Genomic DNA, 17,626 nt, shown 5'->3' on the forward strand with positions numbered 1-17,626 from the left:
CCCCTCATTTTTTTACCCTAAAGCCTGGGGGTGTCTACAAAATCCTGTAACCCTGGAACTCCAGAAGAGTTAACCTGGTTTATGAGAAGCCCTGAACCTCTGTCTTCCCTATGCCTCCCCCCACTCCAGGGCTAGAGTGCCAGGGGAATGAAGTGTCTCACTTGGGGGCCTCATCAGTGAGGGTTGAGAGGATTTGGAGGGGTTCTTTTTGCTTCTGACTTGTGTGGCTCCCCAACTGATTTTTCTATAGGTCAGTGGCCCCCAGCCCAAAAAAGGTTCCCCCACCCCTGCCATAGCTAAAGACAATGTTGAAAACTTTTGTGTTGGACATAAATTAATATTTTACTTTATTTAAGTGAAGTTTGGTAAACTAACACAAGAAAGTTAAAGTGCTTAATCTGTTTAATAATTTCAATTAATATTTCCTTTCTTACTGGTTAAATTAAATGATTCTCCTTAGCTGCAGCACTAGCAAAAGGACTCAGGCATATTTATATAATTAACGGTGAGTTTCAATGAGCAACCGGTAGTCCATGGAAAGGTTTACATGGAGCTGGATGGGCCACAGGCCAAGAAGTGTGGGAACCACTGCTATAGAGCCAGTCTACAGAATACATACATTGCAGCAGAAGCCAAAAAGACCATACTTTCAATTTGCCTTGGACTCAAAGTCTGCTGGTGAGGCATTGTAGTGTAACCACCTGCAGGCAGAACCAAACCATGGACCTTTGGACCTTAGTGTATGAGCCTCTACAGTTTGAGCTATAAAGCCAGCTGGCTAGCAGCTTAGGCTGTAGACTTCACTCATTCTTATCTCTTGCTGTAAGTGGTTTAGCGCCACTACATAGGACTGTGAACCACACAGACCAGGTGTGTGGATCACAGTAGCACATGATAAAAGATTAGTTATGAGGAAATCAGTTAGCCAGAAATATTTATAATCTTGAAATTTCGTAAGTTACAACTACATTTTTAGCAGAGACCTCTGAAATTACTGGAAAAGGAAGTGGTGAAAGCCATTAACAGCCAGACTCTAAGCAGCACACTGCAGGGACTATTTCAAAATAGGCTAATTGAAACGGAAATAAAAGTTATTTACCTCTTTTCTTTCTTTCAAGTTTGTTAACATAACAATAATTGCAGATTTCTGCTCCCATATCATCCTCCAGAAATCATTAACTGTTTCTTGCTTAGGGCCTGCACATAGAATACAGTTCTATACTCAAGAAACATAAAGAAAACAAGCAATATCACAATAGACAAGATCATTTTTCTCTTCTGCTTATGAGTTACCAGCTCATATCTCATGAAAATATACGGATGTAAATGCGTCAGTCTTACACATGCACCAGTACAATGAAAATCTCACTTCTTTCAAGCACGGCTATACGAACTCTGTAAACTTACAGAAAGCTGTTATGCAATCAGTATAATCATTATGCATTCTTTAAAACAATGGTGATTTTTGCATTTACCTAAGGACTGCTTGCAAAACCGAGTAAAGATTGTAGTTCCCTTAACCTTAATGTTGGGAGGGTGGGGAGGAAATGGCACAGCAGGAAGTTCTGGCTCTAGCAGCTGCACCAGAGCGGAGTCTGGCCTTGGCTGTGGAGATCTAGACCTGGTCGCGGAGCTCCATTCCTGGCGGCAATCAGGGAGCTCCAGCCCCGGTGGCAGCCGTGCAGCTTAAGCCCTGGAAGCAGTCAGAGAACTCCAACCCAGGGTACCACAGACAACCAAGCAGCAGCAGGGCCAGCCGGGAGCCCTTGCCAGGACCTCCACTGGTCTAGCAAATCCTCTCATTCAGGATGGGTCAGGTCCCAAGGGTGTCAGATCAGGGAGGTCCAACCTATATAATGGCTCTAACTGGGATGATTGGAAATGTGACCATTCATAGAAAATCCTAGGGCTGGAAGAGACCTCAGGAGGTCATCAAGTCCAGCCCCCTGCCCAAAGCAGGACAAATCCCAACTAAATCATCCCAGCCAGGGCATTGTCAAGCCAAGACTTCAAAACCTCTAGGGATAGAGATTCCACCACCTCCCTAAGTAACCCATTCCAGTACTTCACCACCCTCCTAGTGAAATAGTTTTTCCTAATATCCAACCTAGACCTCCCCCACTGTAACTTGAGTCCATTGCTCCTTGTTCTGCCATCCGTCACTACTGAGAACAGCCCTTCTCCATCCTCTTTGGAACCTCCCTTCAGGAAGCTGAAGACTGCTATCAACCCCCCCCCCCCCCACCACTCTTCTCTTCTGCAGACTAAATAAGCCCAAATCTCTCAGCCTCTCCTTGTAGAACATGTGTTCCAGCCCCCTAATCATTTTGGTTGTCCTCCGCTGGACCCTCTACAATGCGTCCACATCCTTTCTGTAGTGGGAGGCCCAGAACTGGACGCAATACTCCAGATGTGGCTTCATCAGAATAAAGGGGAATAATCACTTCTCTAGATCTGCTGACAATGGTCCTCCTAATGCAATCTAATATTCCATTCGCCTTCTTGGCTATGAGGACACACTGTTGACTCATATCCAGCTTCTCATCCACTGTAATCCCCAGGTCCTTTTCTGCCACACTTCTACTTAGTCGGTCCCCAGCCTGTAACAATGCTTGGGATTCTTCCGTCCCAAGATTAGGACTCTGCACTTGTCCTTGTTGATCCTCTTCAGATTTCGTTTGGTCCAGTCCTCTAATCTGTCTAGGTCACTCTGGACCCTATCTCTGCCCTCCAATGTATTTACCTCTTCCCCTTCAAAATACTGTTCTCACTTTTACCTGCCACATTAGAGGCAGAAACTGGGTTGGGTCTATCTATCTTCCATATTGACTGGGTGGGGTGAATGGATGAATATTTACAGCAGTAGTTTGGCATTTCAACCCACTCCATGCTCCAAGGCAGATTGGTTTACAGGTATGGGATATAAACACTGCTGCTTGGGGAGCAGGCCTGTCCCACCTTTCTAAGAGCAGCAGCTAATACCCCTTCCCTCTAGGTACACTATGTGCTGACGGTCAGGCAATAGGCTCAGTTTAGGGTTTCTAACTTGCAACTGACTTCCATGTCCATGATTCTGCAGACCAACTTATTTATGCTCAGGACGAAATTTTTGACCTGAAAATACATTAACATTGGTGTGTGCCGTGAGGTTTTTAGAGGGAGGTAGTGGGGAAGGAGGAGGATTGTATTCTGGTGTACGGAAGTACAAAAATGGAAACAGGAAAATACATTACCTTGAGCAGCTATAAATTTATTATTTTCTGTGTAACCCTAGAGAAATAAAAAGTATGGTTAGTTAAAAAATGAAAAGCCAAGATATGCTTTGACAATTGTCTATTTGACATTTAGTTTACAATTAAAATGAACAATCTGAACAAAAGTAAAAAAAATATTAGCTTACATCTATGTATGAAGCATTAATATAGTCTGAAGACTGAATTCCTTCTATTTGGGACAAAATTACTCTGGAATGATCATCTGGGAAGAAAGAAAGTAACTGTGTTATTAGGGTCTGTATGGTAGACAGAGTTATAGTATTTACATCAATCAGATTTTTTCCTCAAAATACTAAGCACTATAACATGCCAGTGATTAAGTCTCATTTTTATGAACCATAGTATTTGCATTATTATTCTGCCATCATTAAATATCATAAAAGGTTGACTAATACAAAGGTGTATATAACAGTTCTGACGTATTGGCCAAATCATGCTGACGTTGTTGATGTAAAACTTATGGAAGATTTTGGTCCCTTACACATTATTTTCCACACCTGAGCCTGCAAAGAGTGACCTTGAAGAAATGTTTCAAAGCTCACCTGTTTCAAAGGCACTTTAAGGTGAATAGACATGAAATAATTTGTTGAACAATTGTGAAGAGGTCTCTTTGTAATTGTACACTGTGCAAAGCCTTTAGGTATCAGGTCAATAAGCCCTCATGATAAAAATCTTGCTGCACCTCCATAATCATACTGGGTTATTGAGAATGCAATACTTTTTGCATAGTGTGGAACACATTTGTAACGGATAGAGTTTTTGCTAGATACCTCAAGCCTGGTCCAAAGCTCAAAGCTCTTATTTATTGTACAAAACGGAACTGAGTTTCAAGAAAGTCATCTTACACTTTTGAAAAATTCTAAGAATTCATATAAAAACATACAGAATTAAAGACAAATTTAATGAAAGGCAACTGTTATCCAAAGAGATGCCAACTACAACTGAACTTACTTTACTGACGTGTAATTAGTCATATAAATAGCATTTTTATCAATTAATGAGCTTTACTCAGGTATATTCAGTGAATGCAGACAACATTACAGACGTGGTTGATATAGGAGGCATCCAGACATTTGATTGATATTTAGAAAATAAACTGTAAAAACTTACAAGGAAGGATGTTGGGATATCTATTTTTCTCTCTGTTTTCTTCTTTATTTGCCATTTCAAATGTTCCTTGCAAGCATCGAGCTGGTAATGACTACAGCAAAAACAGGTAAAGTCAAGCAAATGCAAGAATATCCCATGTTACCTGTTAGTTGCATAATATGTAAGGAAATATGTGAAAACATATAATGGCCTACGTCTAAGAGAATTAATTTCTCAGTGCACTGTAATTCTTGAAAAAAGCTATTTTCTCCGTCATTCTAGAATAGCTCATAACTCAGAAATGCAACACTACTTTTTAAATTGTAATTATGAAGAACATTGTGACTGTTACTAAGAGAGCAAATAAATTGTTGAGACTCAAGTTGCCATCGCAAAGAGCATATGATACGATGACTTGTAATGCTGTGATCCAGTCACAAAGATGTGGGTGTACAACAACATGGAACTCTACCTTTGAAATTGGCTGGTATGGATCAAATTTGATTTTAATACATGAATATATTTGATTGACAAAGAAAGTTTAATAAATGTTAAGAAAACTGTATCACATATCCACTCCATTTAGCTCAGGCCAGAGCTGGAGCAATGGGGATCCAAAAGTGACTTTGTATCACTTTTATGCCCTGAGTCTAAGAGTGACCTTGGGCGTTGCTAGGCTATTCAGATGACTGAAATGATAACCAAGGTTTAACCAACCTGCTTTAATCAGTTAAACCTGGGATTGTGAATAAACTCTTAGTCACATATTAAGCACCTGAAAATAAAATGCTTTTGTCAGGGCAATCAAAATGAGATTAATTAATAGGAAATTAACAGGAAAAGATTATGTGAAAAAATAGGATAGAAAGAAAAGGAAAGAGAAAAAAAGGATAGGGAGAAAAGGAAGACGACAGCAATAACTCCCAGAGAAGAGCAAATTGCCTCCTAAACTTGGAAGGGGGCGGGGGGAGAATAGGGCACATTGAAAACCCAGTCTAAACACCTGTGGGACTCAGGGGAGGAGGGGATTGAGAAAGGGGTATTTGGATGTGGAATTTTAATTCCAAATTCTTGTTTATTTGAAAGAACTTTGCTGCTACTCTGGACAAGTCAGGTGGGAGTGATTAAAAGGGCCAGCTGAGAGAAGCTGATTCAGGGCCACTGCTAGCTACAGAGACCCTTTATGCTACCAGAACTGTGTAAAAACTGACTCAATGTAAATGAGAATCAGGCTCAAGTTCTTTACCTAGGTCACAATCCTCAAGTAATTTTTATTCTCTCTCACTCAGCCACAGTAGTTCTACATGTCAGAAGCACAGTAATTGTTTCTGTCTTTTCCCACCCTTCTTTCAACTGTTTTTTTCCCCCAGGAACTTGATCAAACTGAACACAGCTGTATTTATGAATCACTTAAGAGAAAGATGACACAGTATCTATTTCAAGAAACACTCATTGCAGCAATCCCTTCCTGATTCTGGCAATGAATTATATGGAATTCCCCTTTAAAAAGACATCTGAAGCAGCATTGTCATGACTCAACAATGAATATAAAGTGCTTTTTGTTAATTTTTATCATGGAAGAGTAGCATATTTTTGTTTTTGGTTTCAGTATACTACTTCCTTCAGAACAAATGGGTATAGCATAGGGTATAGCTCTTCACCACAGAATTAACTTCAATTATTTACACTTGCACAACTCCTCTCAAGTTACTCTAGCTCGTCTAGCTCATGTGGGAGAAGCCATTCCGAGAAATCACATTCAAGTTGCTGTGTGTCCACACGGATGCTGAACTGGGTCTTGTGTGGACTAAGACTTCTGGAGCACATATCCTAAGCTTCACTAAGTTAAACTACTCTACAAATTCTTTCCCAGTGAATTGTGAGACAGCCCGTCTGCCTTTTTGGGGCAAATGGGGAATACTGGAAGGCACTAAAAAACTAAATACTGAATAGCACTAGTCTGTGTCCACACAAGTGTTTGCTGCTGCTGAGTAATGCTCACTCAAACTCTAGCCTATATACCTCAAGACAAATCAAATTAAAAGCACCTCCATAAATGAGTTAACAGTTTGTGCGCCTGGACAGGACTCAAAATAGGAGCAAAGCCCAGGTTATAGCTTAAATTAACATAGCACTTAAGAGAATGCCTATGATGGCTGCGAGTGGGTGCCTAGTGCTTTGTGTCTGCTCAATGCTCACAACAGCTCCTGCCTGCATGGTAACATGTCCACTGGAATCAAAGTAACAGAATTTCCTGTGACAGCTGCTGGCCTGCTACATTGCTTAAAGGGGAGTTTTGTACTGTGCAGGAGGATGCATTTTTTCCTATCTATCTCCATAAGGGGACAATGTGTACCTGCCTCATCTGACTTGCATGACCTGTCCTGCCTACTCCCCACATTCTAAGTCCTCAGAATCTGAATTGGGGAAGACAACTTCTGGGTCAGGAGGTTCTTCCATGAAGATAGCTAAATTCCCTCCCCTCCTCCACTCACTCACTCTCTCATGCTCTTTGAGGGGAAGTGGTAAGATCCGTGTACACCACTAGAAACCATAGTCTCTAGTATCTACATTGTTAAAAATTTCAGTCTTCTGAGTCTGAATTGCACCATCAATCAAACCCCAGTAAAATGTTTTAAACTTTCTGAAACAAATTATTATACAGTATGGGAAGGCACTGAAAAACCAGCAGTAACTGTGTGCCAGATAAGCACGTTCAAAATCTCAAACTATTCTTTGCGGGTCTAATCCTGCCAACACTTATGCATATGGAAAATTCTATTAAGCACGCTGGAAAAATAAAATGGGATGAAGAATACATATGCTCAGTCATTGTTCTTATGCCACTCTCCTTCCCTCATGTTCCATGTCTTTCTGTCTGACTGGAATGTATTTGCACGGGGAATCCCACTGACATGCTTCAAGTTAATCATGTGCATAAGTGTTAGCAGGATCAGGGTAAATTCTGAAGCAATAATCTGGTTCTCATACATATCTGCAAGGCACCAAGTACTTTTTCTGCTATATAAATAAATAATGATAAATATAAATAAGGCACATTTATGGTGAATTTACGGAACCCCACCCCCAAACAACTAGTTAGCATATCGGTATTTAATTATTTGCTGTAAAGAAAGATAGCGGATGAATGCTGAGGGTTTTTTCCACAAACAAACAGAAAAAAGAAAACACCTACAAGACAGAGTTCTGTTACCCCTTTTCATGGTCCTAGTTTCAAATTATTTATCTAGGTGTACACTGAAAATTTTAAAAAGGCCTATTAAAGGCACTATGTAGCTTTGCCAAAGTACCTGAAACATTTTTGGAGGTTTGGCACCCTTAATCGGTACCCTCAGCCATCTGTTAAACATTGCAGATCCTGAGGCCTCCAGAATTGATAATGGTCTTTAACTTTAATTAAACATACAGTTTTATTTTTTAAACAAAGATTACCGAGATTGAAAATAGCAAGAGTGCCTGCCGGGAGCTAATATCAACTCCAGTCCTGGATAGATCACTAGCAAAATATTATGGGACTTCCCAGTGCTCCACCAGGAAGATGGGTGAGCAACTCTCTCGCTAACAGAAGGTTTTTGTTCACACTGTTAAACAATAGAATACTAATTGAAATGTATTAAAAGGCTTGGGTGTTTTTCTACATTTTCAAATATTTTTATTTCAATTACCCCGAAGAATACAAAAAACAGGGCTCATTCTATTATTTTATTATAAATATTTGTACTGTAAAAATAATAGTATTTTTCAATTCACTTCATACAAATGCTCTAGGGCAATCTCTTTAACATGAAAGTGTAACCTACAAAAGTAGATCTGTTTTGATTATATAACTGCACTCAGAAAGAAAACAACGTAAAGTAGGGGTGGGCAATAATTTTTTTGGAAATTTGGAAACTTTTGAAGTTGCCCCAGGACACAAAGGAAGGGGTAGAGTATTGAGCAGAAGGGGTGGGATATCAAGTGGAAGGGGTGTGGACAAGATATTGCTGGGTTCCCCACCCCCAGACAATGATTGGCCTGGGAGTAAGGGAGTGCTTTGCCCCCACCCTACATTCACCCAAGGTGCCCATGCCCCTGGCATGAGAGGAGAATTCCCTCGCTCCCCTGCCCCTTGGCCAATTAGAGACAAGGGTGGGGGAGCACACGAAGCCTCCTCTACTGCCCCCTCTTCCCCTGCGAGCAGCGCATGGCGCTTCAAAGTGCCACGTACTCCTGGCAGGGTGGGAGGAGGCTTCGCATGTTCCCCTGCTCTCAGGCCCTAATTGGCCTAGGGGCAGAGGAGCAGTAGGGCCTCTGTGGGCCAGATCCACTCGCTTGGTAGGCTGGATCTGGCCTGCGGAGGCCCTTTTGTCCACCCCTGAAGTAAAACTTACAGTCTACAAGGTATACTCAGTCCTACTTCTTGTTCACCCAATCACTCACACAAACCAGTTTGGTTACAATTTGCAGGAGATAATGTTGTTCCCTTCTTGTTTACAATGTCACCAGGAAATAAGAACAAGCATTCGCATAGCATTTGTGCAGCTGGCATTTAAAGATATTTACATGCCAGATATGCTTAACATTCATATTCCCCTTCATGCTTCAGCCACCAATCCAGAGGACATGCTTCCGTGCTGATGGAATTCATTAAAATTTGTGAATGAACTTCTTGGGGAGAATTGTATGTTCTCTGTTTTGGTTTACCAATTCTGCCATATACTTCATGTTATATCTGTCTCAGTTGATGACCAGCACATATTCATTTTAAGAACACTTTCATAGCTGATTTGACAAAACACAAAGATTTCTAAAAATAGCTACAGCACTCAACCTAAGGTTTCAGAATCTGAAGTGCTGTCCAAAATCTAAGTAAAACTGAGTTGGAGCATGCTTTCCAAAGTCTTAAAAGAGTAATGCTCCCATGAGGAAACTGCAGAACCCAATGCAGCAGAAAAAAAATGGTCAGCCTTCTGATTGTGGCATCTAACTCAAGAAGATGAAAACGAACATTCATCCATCCACTCTGCTTTGGATTGTTATTGAGCAGAATCCACCATCAGCATTAATGCATGTCCTCTGGAATGATGGTTGAAGCATGAAAGGACGTTTGAATCTTTAGCACATATGGCTCAAATATCTTGCGACACTGGCAACTAGAGTGCTATGCAAATGCTTGTTCTAACTTTCAGGGGATATCATAAACAAGAAGGGGGTAGCATGAGCTCCTGCAAAGTGTAACCTAACTGGTTTGTCTTAAGTTCTTGGCTAAACAAGAAATAGGACTGAGTGGCTTGTAGGCTCCGAAGTTTTACTTCATTTTGGTTTTGAGTGAAGTTATGTATAAAAAAAAATCTGCATTTGTAAGTTACACTTTCACAGTAAAGGGATTGCACTACAGTACTTGTCTTAGGTACACTTAAACATCTCTTTTGTTTTTACCGCGCACATACTTGTAATGAAAATAATTATAAGTAAACACTGTTCACTTTGTATTCTCAGAATTGTATTATATTATTAACAGTGTGATTATTGCACAAATAATCGTGATTATTTTTTAAATCTCTTGACAGGTCTATTTTTCATGATTTCAAGGATTGTTTGGGGTTATTTTAAGGGAAAGTTTGCAAAAAAAAAAATGGAAAAAATAGCACCCCGTCAAAAATTTTTTTGTTGTGCCAGGAGGTTCCAGTTTCTTAATACATTCCTTTTGCGACTGGTATTGAAATGTTAGACCTTTTTTACAGTTCTACTGCTTTTGAGCATATCACTTTCCATCTTATCACCATTTTTTCTTCCTTTACTGACACCTGTCAGTTATGAGGGCCTGCAGGAGAGCCATATTCCAGGCAACCTAACAAGCTCAGCTGGCCAGCAACAGACTACCTCACTGGCTTCACTGCCTGATTAGTTGGAAGAGCCCCAGACCAGCTCTTATCTCAGCAACAGCAATTTGGTGGCTGCCCAAAGCATTCACCAATGGCTGTGATTGCTTCTGCTTGTTCCCAACCTTGCTTCTGCCTTGTTCCAATCCTGCCCTTGCCTCATCCTAGTGCAGCCTCAGTTTTGAACCTTGGGCTTGGTTTTCTGACCATTGACTTCAACTCTGACTCTTTGTGCTGACATCTGGCCTCTGATTCCAGCTTCAGTCCTTTGTTTCTATTCCTGGCTACTATTCCAACTCCTGCTCTAACCGCTAGAGACAACTAACTGTTCACATTCTGGCATCTGAAAATACCAAGTGAAGAGCAAACAACCTCATCTTCCAAGCAAGCAGCTGTAAGCAATAGTGTGCTCAAACCCCAGAAAGAATACCTTTTGGGCCATTCTCCTCAATGTTTTAAGATATTGCTTTGCATGTAACTTTACATGAATAGACCTCTGACCATAATGGTCAGACTCATTCACTTTTCAGGCAAAAGTCCACATTGAGAGAGCAATGTAGAACACAAGCAAAGCAATGTACATTTAAAGAAAATAGATGGCTAGGTTTCACCACTTACTATACTGGATTTTTTTAGTTGGGAGATTCAAAATTAACAAATGTACTAGTGTACTAAGATCCAAACTGTTCCTAAATTGACATTTTTTTAAATGTTAAATCTACTCAGGTAATCCTAACATTTGATATTGACAACAAAGACACATGTCAAACATATAATCAAATCACCAACATAAAATATGCTGCTAATTTGAAGCTCACTTAATACTATATTTCAGTCCCACAGCCACTATCTTACACTATCTAATGGATAGCTGTGTATTGGCCCAGATGAGTCTGTATTTAATAAACTATATATGGTTCTATGCTGCTCAGTTCTGCCTTGATATGCTGAGGGAAATAGAAATGAATAACAAGTGGGTGTGACATGGCCCCTAATATCACAGAAGCTCGGGAGTGGACCCAATATGGCATACTTCCTCCCACCTTCAGAAGTATTGGGCAAAACCTGTCTATACAGCCACCAAGCAACTGCAAATCTAGGGCAATGGAGAGCAAACATGCTGACTTTTTCTGACCAAGTGAAATACTTCAGGAAAACTGTATTGCTCAGATAGCAATTGGAACCACCACTCCTCTGCTAATAATGTTGCTGAAAAAATGGGTGTACTGGAGAACTGCCAAGAGGCACTCACCCTCCTTACAAATACCACAGAACTGAGCAGAACTCCAAAGAGCAACGTTTCTCAAAGATCACTGAGCTACTGATTAAAAAGACCTTAGGTCTCTTATCCCCTCTTACAGAGGGGAGACCGTCATCCTCAGAGGCTTGAATGCCGCAGAGCTTTCTGACTGCCTTTCCTCTCCTCTGTTCTTTTTCTGCACCAAGGCTGCACAGTTTAAGATCCCAGACTTTGATCAAATAAAACAGTTCAGTTTTACCAAATACGATGTGCAATTATCACAACTCTAATTAAAATTTATAACTCTTCTGTAAAACAGAGGCCTGTACTCCAGCACCGAGGAAGGGAGAGAATGAGAGAGATAGCTCAATGGATCATAGTTGTACGCAAGACACTTCTGTGTTCAAACTCAGGAGAGAGCACAAATAAGAATCAGCTTAAGGTCTCCACCACAGGTCCCACTAGACGTTTGTCTCCATGGCTAAACAACTGCACACTTCAACACACATCAGTCTCTCTCAGGACCAGAACTGAAATAACTGGATGCTAAACATCAGAAATGAAGAACATCAGCAATCTGTGTGCAGAAACTTATTCTGTGTGGAGAAACTTACTCTGTGCTTGCCCAGAATTCCTCATGCTATAAGTGCCACTAGACCAGGGGTGGGCAAAAGGGCTTCTGCGGGCTGGATCCGGCCTGCCAAGCAGGTGGATCCAGCTCACGGAGGCCCTGCTGCTCTCCCGCTCCACTCTGCCCCCACCCTGCGAGCAGTGTGCAGTGCTTCATAGCGTTCCACCGCAAAGCTTCCTCCCACCCTGCCAGGAGCACGCGGTGCTTTCAAGCACTACGCACTGCTCGCAGGGTGGGGGCAGAGCAGAGAAGGCTTCATGAGCTCGCCTGCCCAAAGGCCCTAATTGGCCTGGGGGTGGGGGACTGCGCAAAGCCTTCTCCCACTCTGTCAGGAGCACAGCACCGTGCGCTGCTTGCAGGGGTGGAGGGTGGGGAGAGCGGAGGAGGCTTCGTGTGCTCCCCTGACCCCAGACCCTAATTGGCCTAGGGGAAGGGGAGTGAGGGAAGTCTCCTCCCACGCCAGGGGCATGGGCACCTTGGGGAAACTTGGGGTGGGGGCAAAGGCACTCCCTCACCCCCAGACCAATCACTTTCTAGGGGTGGGGAACCTGGAAATATCTTGGCCCCGCCCCTTCCTGTGCGGCATGGGACCACTTCAAAAATTTCCAAAGTGGCCACCAGCAAAAAATTATTGCCTACTCCTGCACTAGACACACATTTAATTAGAAAAAAATCTCAACGTCACATATGTCAATTCTTGATTTTATATGCCCCTTCCCTGTGACAAAAAACAACACAAAAATGAAACAAACATACATTATATTCTTCCCGAAACTGTTTCCCATCATCTGCTGATCTTATCCGTATTTCTTCCTCCAGATGCCCCACTGGAATAGGAAAGTACTTTTTGGGGCCAGAAGGAGACCTGCTAAGTAGCATCACTCTTTGCTGTTCTGTCAAACCAAAGAAAATAAATATTAAAAATATATCCTGAAAGAGGGACAACTAGCTATTCCATTATTCAAATGACGACCCAATTAGTTTTGTGAAACACCTTGGAAAAAGGAACAGGTGGGCAAGATAATATCTGTTACTGGGCCAACATCCTAAAACTGAAATGGCTACAAAAGTACGGCAATCAATCTAGTAACATAGTTGATTTTCATAAAAATAACTAGCCAGGTGATTTCTCTGAACACACACAGGATTAAAACAATGCCAAAAGCTGGTGTACTAATGTTAATAATTAGAGTTTATAACTTTAATTTGTAACAATACAAATGTGACGAAACATCATTTGGGGAGGGAGCATGGCCTATCAGTTCCTCAAACTCACCAAGAGCTCCTTTCTGAGAAGCATGAGGTTGAAGGGAATTTTTTTAAGATACATAATTTAAGGAAAATAATTTGTAAATCTATTTTACAAATGGTTTTATTTCTCAAAAATAAGCCACATTTTGCCAGACGCCAGAAACACTGCAATATTTACAAAAACTACATTTAGATAAGTGTTTTGCTCTCAGTAAACAAATTCACAAGAAAATTTAGGATTGCTTCAAACAAGTTATCTGTAACCAAAAAATATAGGAAGCATCTGTACCTGAATTTAGCTTCTGTTCCAAAACAGCAAATAAATAAATAAATAAATAAATATTTGCACCATGCAGCCAAACTGGACCTATATTCGGAAAGTATACTTTTCCACCAGCATTTCATTGTAAGCACCAATACATACCTGCAAACATGCAAACACATGGTCTAGTCTAGTCTTTCTGCACCACACAGAAAACAAAAGGAGGTCAGTCTCCAGTTGGCTACACCAGTCCCAAGTTGCTGGCTGCTCTGAGTACAGATGGCAACAGTTAAAGTGACTGTTCTTTTACAGCAATTCCATCCCCTGTGGGATGGTTTTACGTAACACCTGCTACTCTGGAATTCCCTTCCACCAGCTACATCTGCTAGCTTTATGGCCACTGTGCACCAGTAGACCAATTAGAAAATTAGATCCAGTGTGCAAACATACTGCATTTTAAAACAACAGTGAAGTTGGAAGAGTTGTGAAATCATAATACAGGAAGTTTCCTTGAGATTAACAGATTTGTTTAAAAGAAAACAAAAACACTTCTCTACAAACAGACAGACACAACACTACTTTCAACAACCATGCTGCATATCAGTTGCTGTATTAGCCATTCCACAGAGTAATAGTAGAATCTGCTTGCTGGCTAGTGTATCTCAATACACTGAAAATTCCAATATGTTCTAACTGATATTAGAAAATGTAACACTGAACAGGAAGTTATGCTCATTTGGTTTATATTTAGAACTACAAATAAACCAATGTTTTCAGTTTGCAAGAAGCAACATGAAAGCCACAGAAAAGGGAGGTAATTTTCCCTTGTGATTACTTTTTTCCTTTACTCTTCCCCCCCCCCCATTATTGTGTCATGAGTAATATATGGATGACCTATAATTCCCAATCTACTTTGTCATCTTTGAATCTTTATTGTGCTTGATGGTCGAAATCTAGTCTAATTTGATACACTGTTTCTTAATAAAAACATTTGAAAATCCATTGGCGAATATTTTCTCTTTTTGGACTGCATCTTTTTTTAATGCTATTCTCTTACAGTACCTTCCATTTCATCCCACCCTTTTATGTTTTAATTTGTCTATCGAGTTGCAAAAGCTGTTATTTAAACACAAGTCTTGTTTTAAAACAAACATTTTAATCCCTTTTATCTTAAACTGAAACTGGTGCAGATCATAGACTCATAGAACACTAGAACTGGAAGGAACCTCGAGAGGTCATCAAGTCCAGTCCCCTGCCCTCATGGCAGGACCCAGTACCATCTAGACTATTCCTGATAACTTTAAGGTCATAAGGAATCTTTCACTAACAAACCAGTTACACAGCATTGCAATGGAGAAACAAAATCCGGGAAAGTTATAATGTTAAGTTGCAAATGATGAAACAGAAAGGAGAAGAAAGGGGGAATTATTTTTAAATATTAGCAAAGGTTCCTTCGTTTTCTTTTAAATAAACAAAGACAACACTAGTGATACAACAAAGAAACAAAGACAGTGATACAATAAAGTGATACAACTAATCCTCAAAGTTTAAATAATTAAATTCTTAATTTCCAGAATTAATGTGAATATACACAACACACAGACAGAAAGACACACACACAGAGACACAAACACACACAGAGTAAAATTCTTGCTAAAAAACAAAACCAAATTTCATTACCTTGCTCTTCTAAGATTCCATTTGGCATCTTTTTGTCACTAGAGTTCACAACAGCTTTCCTATGTTTTCTGAACCTTAAAAAACCAAAACCAAAATTAATTTGCATAATTGTGTTTGAAAGGTAACAGATACTCTTCCAGATGAACATGTACAAACCACGTAATTCTGGAGAAACTCTTTCTGTTCATCTTCAGAGTGTTGTGTTGTATTATTAACCGTTGCATACGACATGCTTTGCTTCTCTAAACTGTGATCTGAAACTTCAGTTACCGCATATATGTAGAAATGCTTTCATTTCCTTATTAGATCATATCAAAACATGACCAATGAGTGCAGCACTTAACAGCTCCCTACCTGAAAAAATAGCCAGCTAGAAGAATGAAAATGATGAACACAAGAAGCAGGATCAACATTGAAGTAAGTAGTTGTTGGTGTGAATTGTTCTCTTCTGGAGGCTCTATAAATAAAAAACACCAAGAGTGTTGTGATGAAATTCTCGGTGGAGTAAAGATAAAATTGAAAGTATACACTTACAAAACCTGATTTAAATGCAGTGACTAGTTTCCAAAAGGCTTGCCTCTAAGGACAAAGTTCGCAGGGAACACAGATTTGGTGGCTTTGTGTGGTCCGTTGATTGTATCAATTTGCTAATAGTATCAATTGGTACTTTTTAGTGAATAAATTCAATGCTGAAGCCCTTAATTAAGGGGACATATTTTCAAAAATTAGTGCTAACACCTGTCAGCTCTTGAATATAACAAGGTGAGTGAGGTAGTATTTTTTATTGGAACAGCTTCTGTTTGTAAGAGAGACAAGCATTCAAACTACCGTACACAAAAGCTCTTCCTCAATTCTGGTGCAGGTATTCTGAGTGTAACAGCCAAACACAAGATCAAACAGGTAGTTTAATATACTTTGCACATATTCTAAAGGACCATTCAGGTGGAAGTGGCCTTTTAAACACTCTTGTATTCATAGCTCAAAAAAAAGGTTAGAGGATTACCGATTGTTGTATTAAGCAATTAATACAGTATCTTAATTAAGATCATAATTTTAAGCATCGAGAAAAATTATGAATTTAAGCTTCCAAGATCATCTTCAGAATGCATTGTGCAGGTTTCCTTTGAGGATGAGGACTGATAGGTCAGTGATCACTTAGGGAAAAGTGGCATTCCTATCTTTTATCATTTTCCTATGTAAGTTCATTCAAGAACTCGGTCTAGTTTCACTCACATAGTTGTTACTGGGGTATTTAATGCACTGAATGAGTTACACCATATGTAGTGATAGGCATGTGTAGGATCTTGAATGATGCATTGGGGGGGGGTCATAGATCACTGGAGCAGTGAAGAGATATCTGTAGGTTTTGCATCTGTTGTTCATTATATTATACTTAGCATTTTCCTAAAAGGAGATTAAAAGAACGGTAGCTGATTAACAGATCTGTAATATCTACTTATGCTAAACTCTCTGTTTGGCCCTGTGCTCAGTTGTAACACAACTTGGGTACCTTTCTCAGATCTGAGGAAGAGCTTTGTGTAACTCAAAAGCTCATCTCATCAACAGATGTTGGTCCAATAAAAGATACTACCTTCTCTCTCCAATAAGGACTGACAAGGCTGCAACAATATTGCATATAGCTCTTTATGTCATTTATATTTGTGAGAGCAATTGAGAGTATTGCAAAGTTAATTAACAAAAGAGTGAAGACCTAGTGAAAAAGACAGCAGATTCTCTCATCCACACCAGTATAAATTCACCATTACAGAATTATATTCAAAGGTTCCAAGAATTAGACTGACATAGAATTCCTTAGTGATAGAGATGTAGCCGTGTTAGTCTGGGGTAGCTGAAGCAAAATGCAGGACAATGTAGCACTTTAAAGACTAACAAGATGGTTTATTAGATGATGAGCTTTCGTGGGCCAGAGGAAGTGGGTCTGGCCCACGAAAGCTCATCATCTAATAAACCATCTTGTTAGTCTTTAAAGTGCTACATTGTCCTGCATAGAATTCCTTGTTTGGCTGGTTTTTTGGGTGGCTAGTTGCGGTGTACAGAGCAGTGGATTTAGGGGGAAGAGTGAGAAGTTTAGTGAAGTCAGTGAAGATATACTGATTTATACTAGGGGAGGAGCTGGTCAAAAATATGTACTTTATTCAGCAGATGTAGCAGCATATATGGGGTACTCAATTTTTATATATATTTGCGTATTCATAAGCCACGTAAGTGTGTAAGAATGGTGGTGCTTATGCTAATCCTTACACAACAGAGTCATGAATGAAGAATCTACATGTGAGCTACAGTAAAATCTTAGTT

The 17,626-nt window shown here is 40.2% G+C and overlaps 1 protein-coding gene across 13 annotated transcripts in view; it reads right to left on the bottom strand.

Moving 5' to 3' along the window:
* The window catches only part of PTPRE (protein tyrosine phosphatase receptor type E), a 266,865-nt gene that overhangs the window by 57,150 nt on the left and 192,089 nt on the right, over nucleotides 1-17,626 (bottom strand). For 10 of the 13 annotated variants that reach the window (XM_075935266.1, XM_075935265.1, XM_075935269.1 and 7 more), the window contains 7 exons: nucleotides 15,665-15,767; nucleotides 15,311-15,384; nucleotides 12,874-13,010; nucleotides 4,386-4,476; nucleotides 3,401-3,477; nucleotides 3,234-3,270; nucleotides 1,100-1,197 (listed from right to left, as the gene is read on the bottom strand). In XM_075935266.1, coding sequence (XP_075791381.1) covers nucleotides 1,100-1,197; nucleotides 3,234-3,270; nucleotides 3,401-3,477; nucleotides 4,386-4,476; nucleotides 12,874-13,010; nucleotides 15,311-15,384; nucleotides 15,665-15,767 — 617 coding nt within the window. Of the gene's footprint in view, nucleotides 1-1,099; nucleotides 1,217-3,233; nucleotides 3,271-3,400; nucleotides 3,478-4,385; nucleotides 4,477-12,873; nucleotides 13,011-15,310; nucleotides 15,385-15,466; nucleotides 15,643-15,664; nucleotides 15,768-17,626 lie in introns of those variants that run through there. The other 3 variants (XM_006121371.4, XM_025183786.2, XM_075935274.1) reach the window with 3 other exon arrangements.

This window comes from Pelodiscus sinensis, chromosome 8, assembly GCF_049634645.1.
Source record: "Pelodiscus sinensis isolate JC-2024 chromosome 8, ASM4963464v1, whole genome shotgun sequence".
In the NCBI taxonomy this organism is placed as follows: Eukaryota; Metazoa; Chordata; order Testudines; family Trionychidae; genus Pelodiscus; species Pelodiscus sinensis.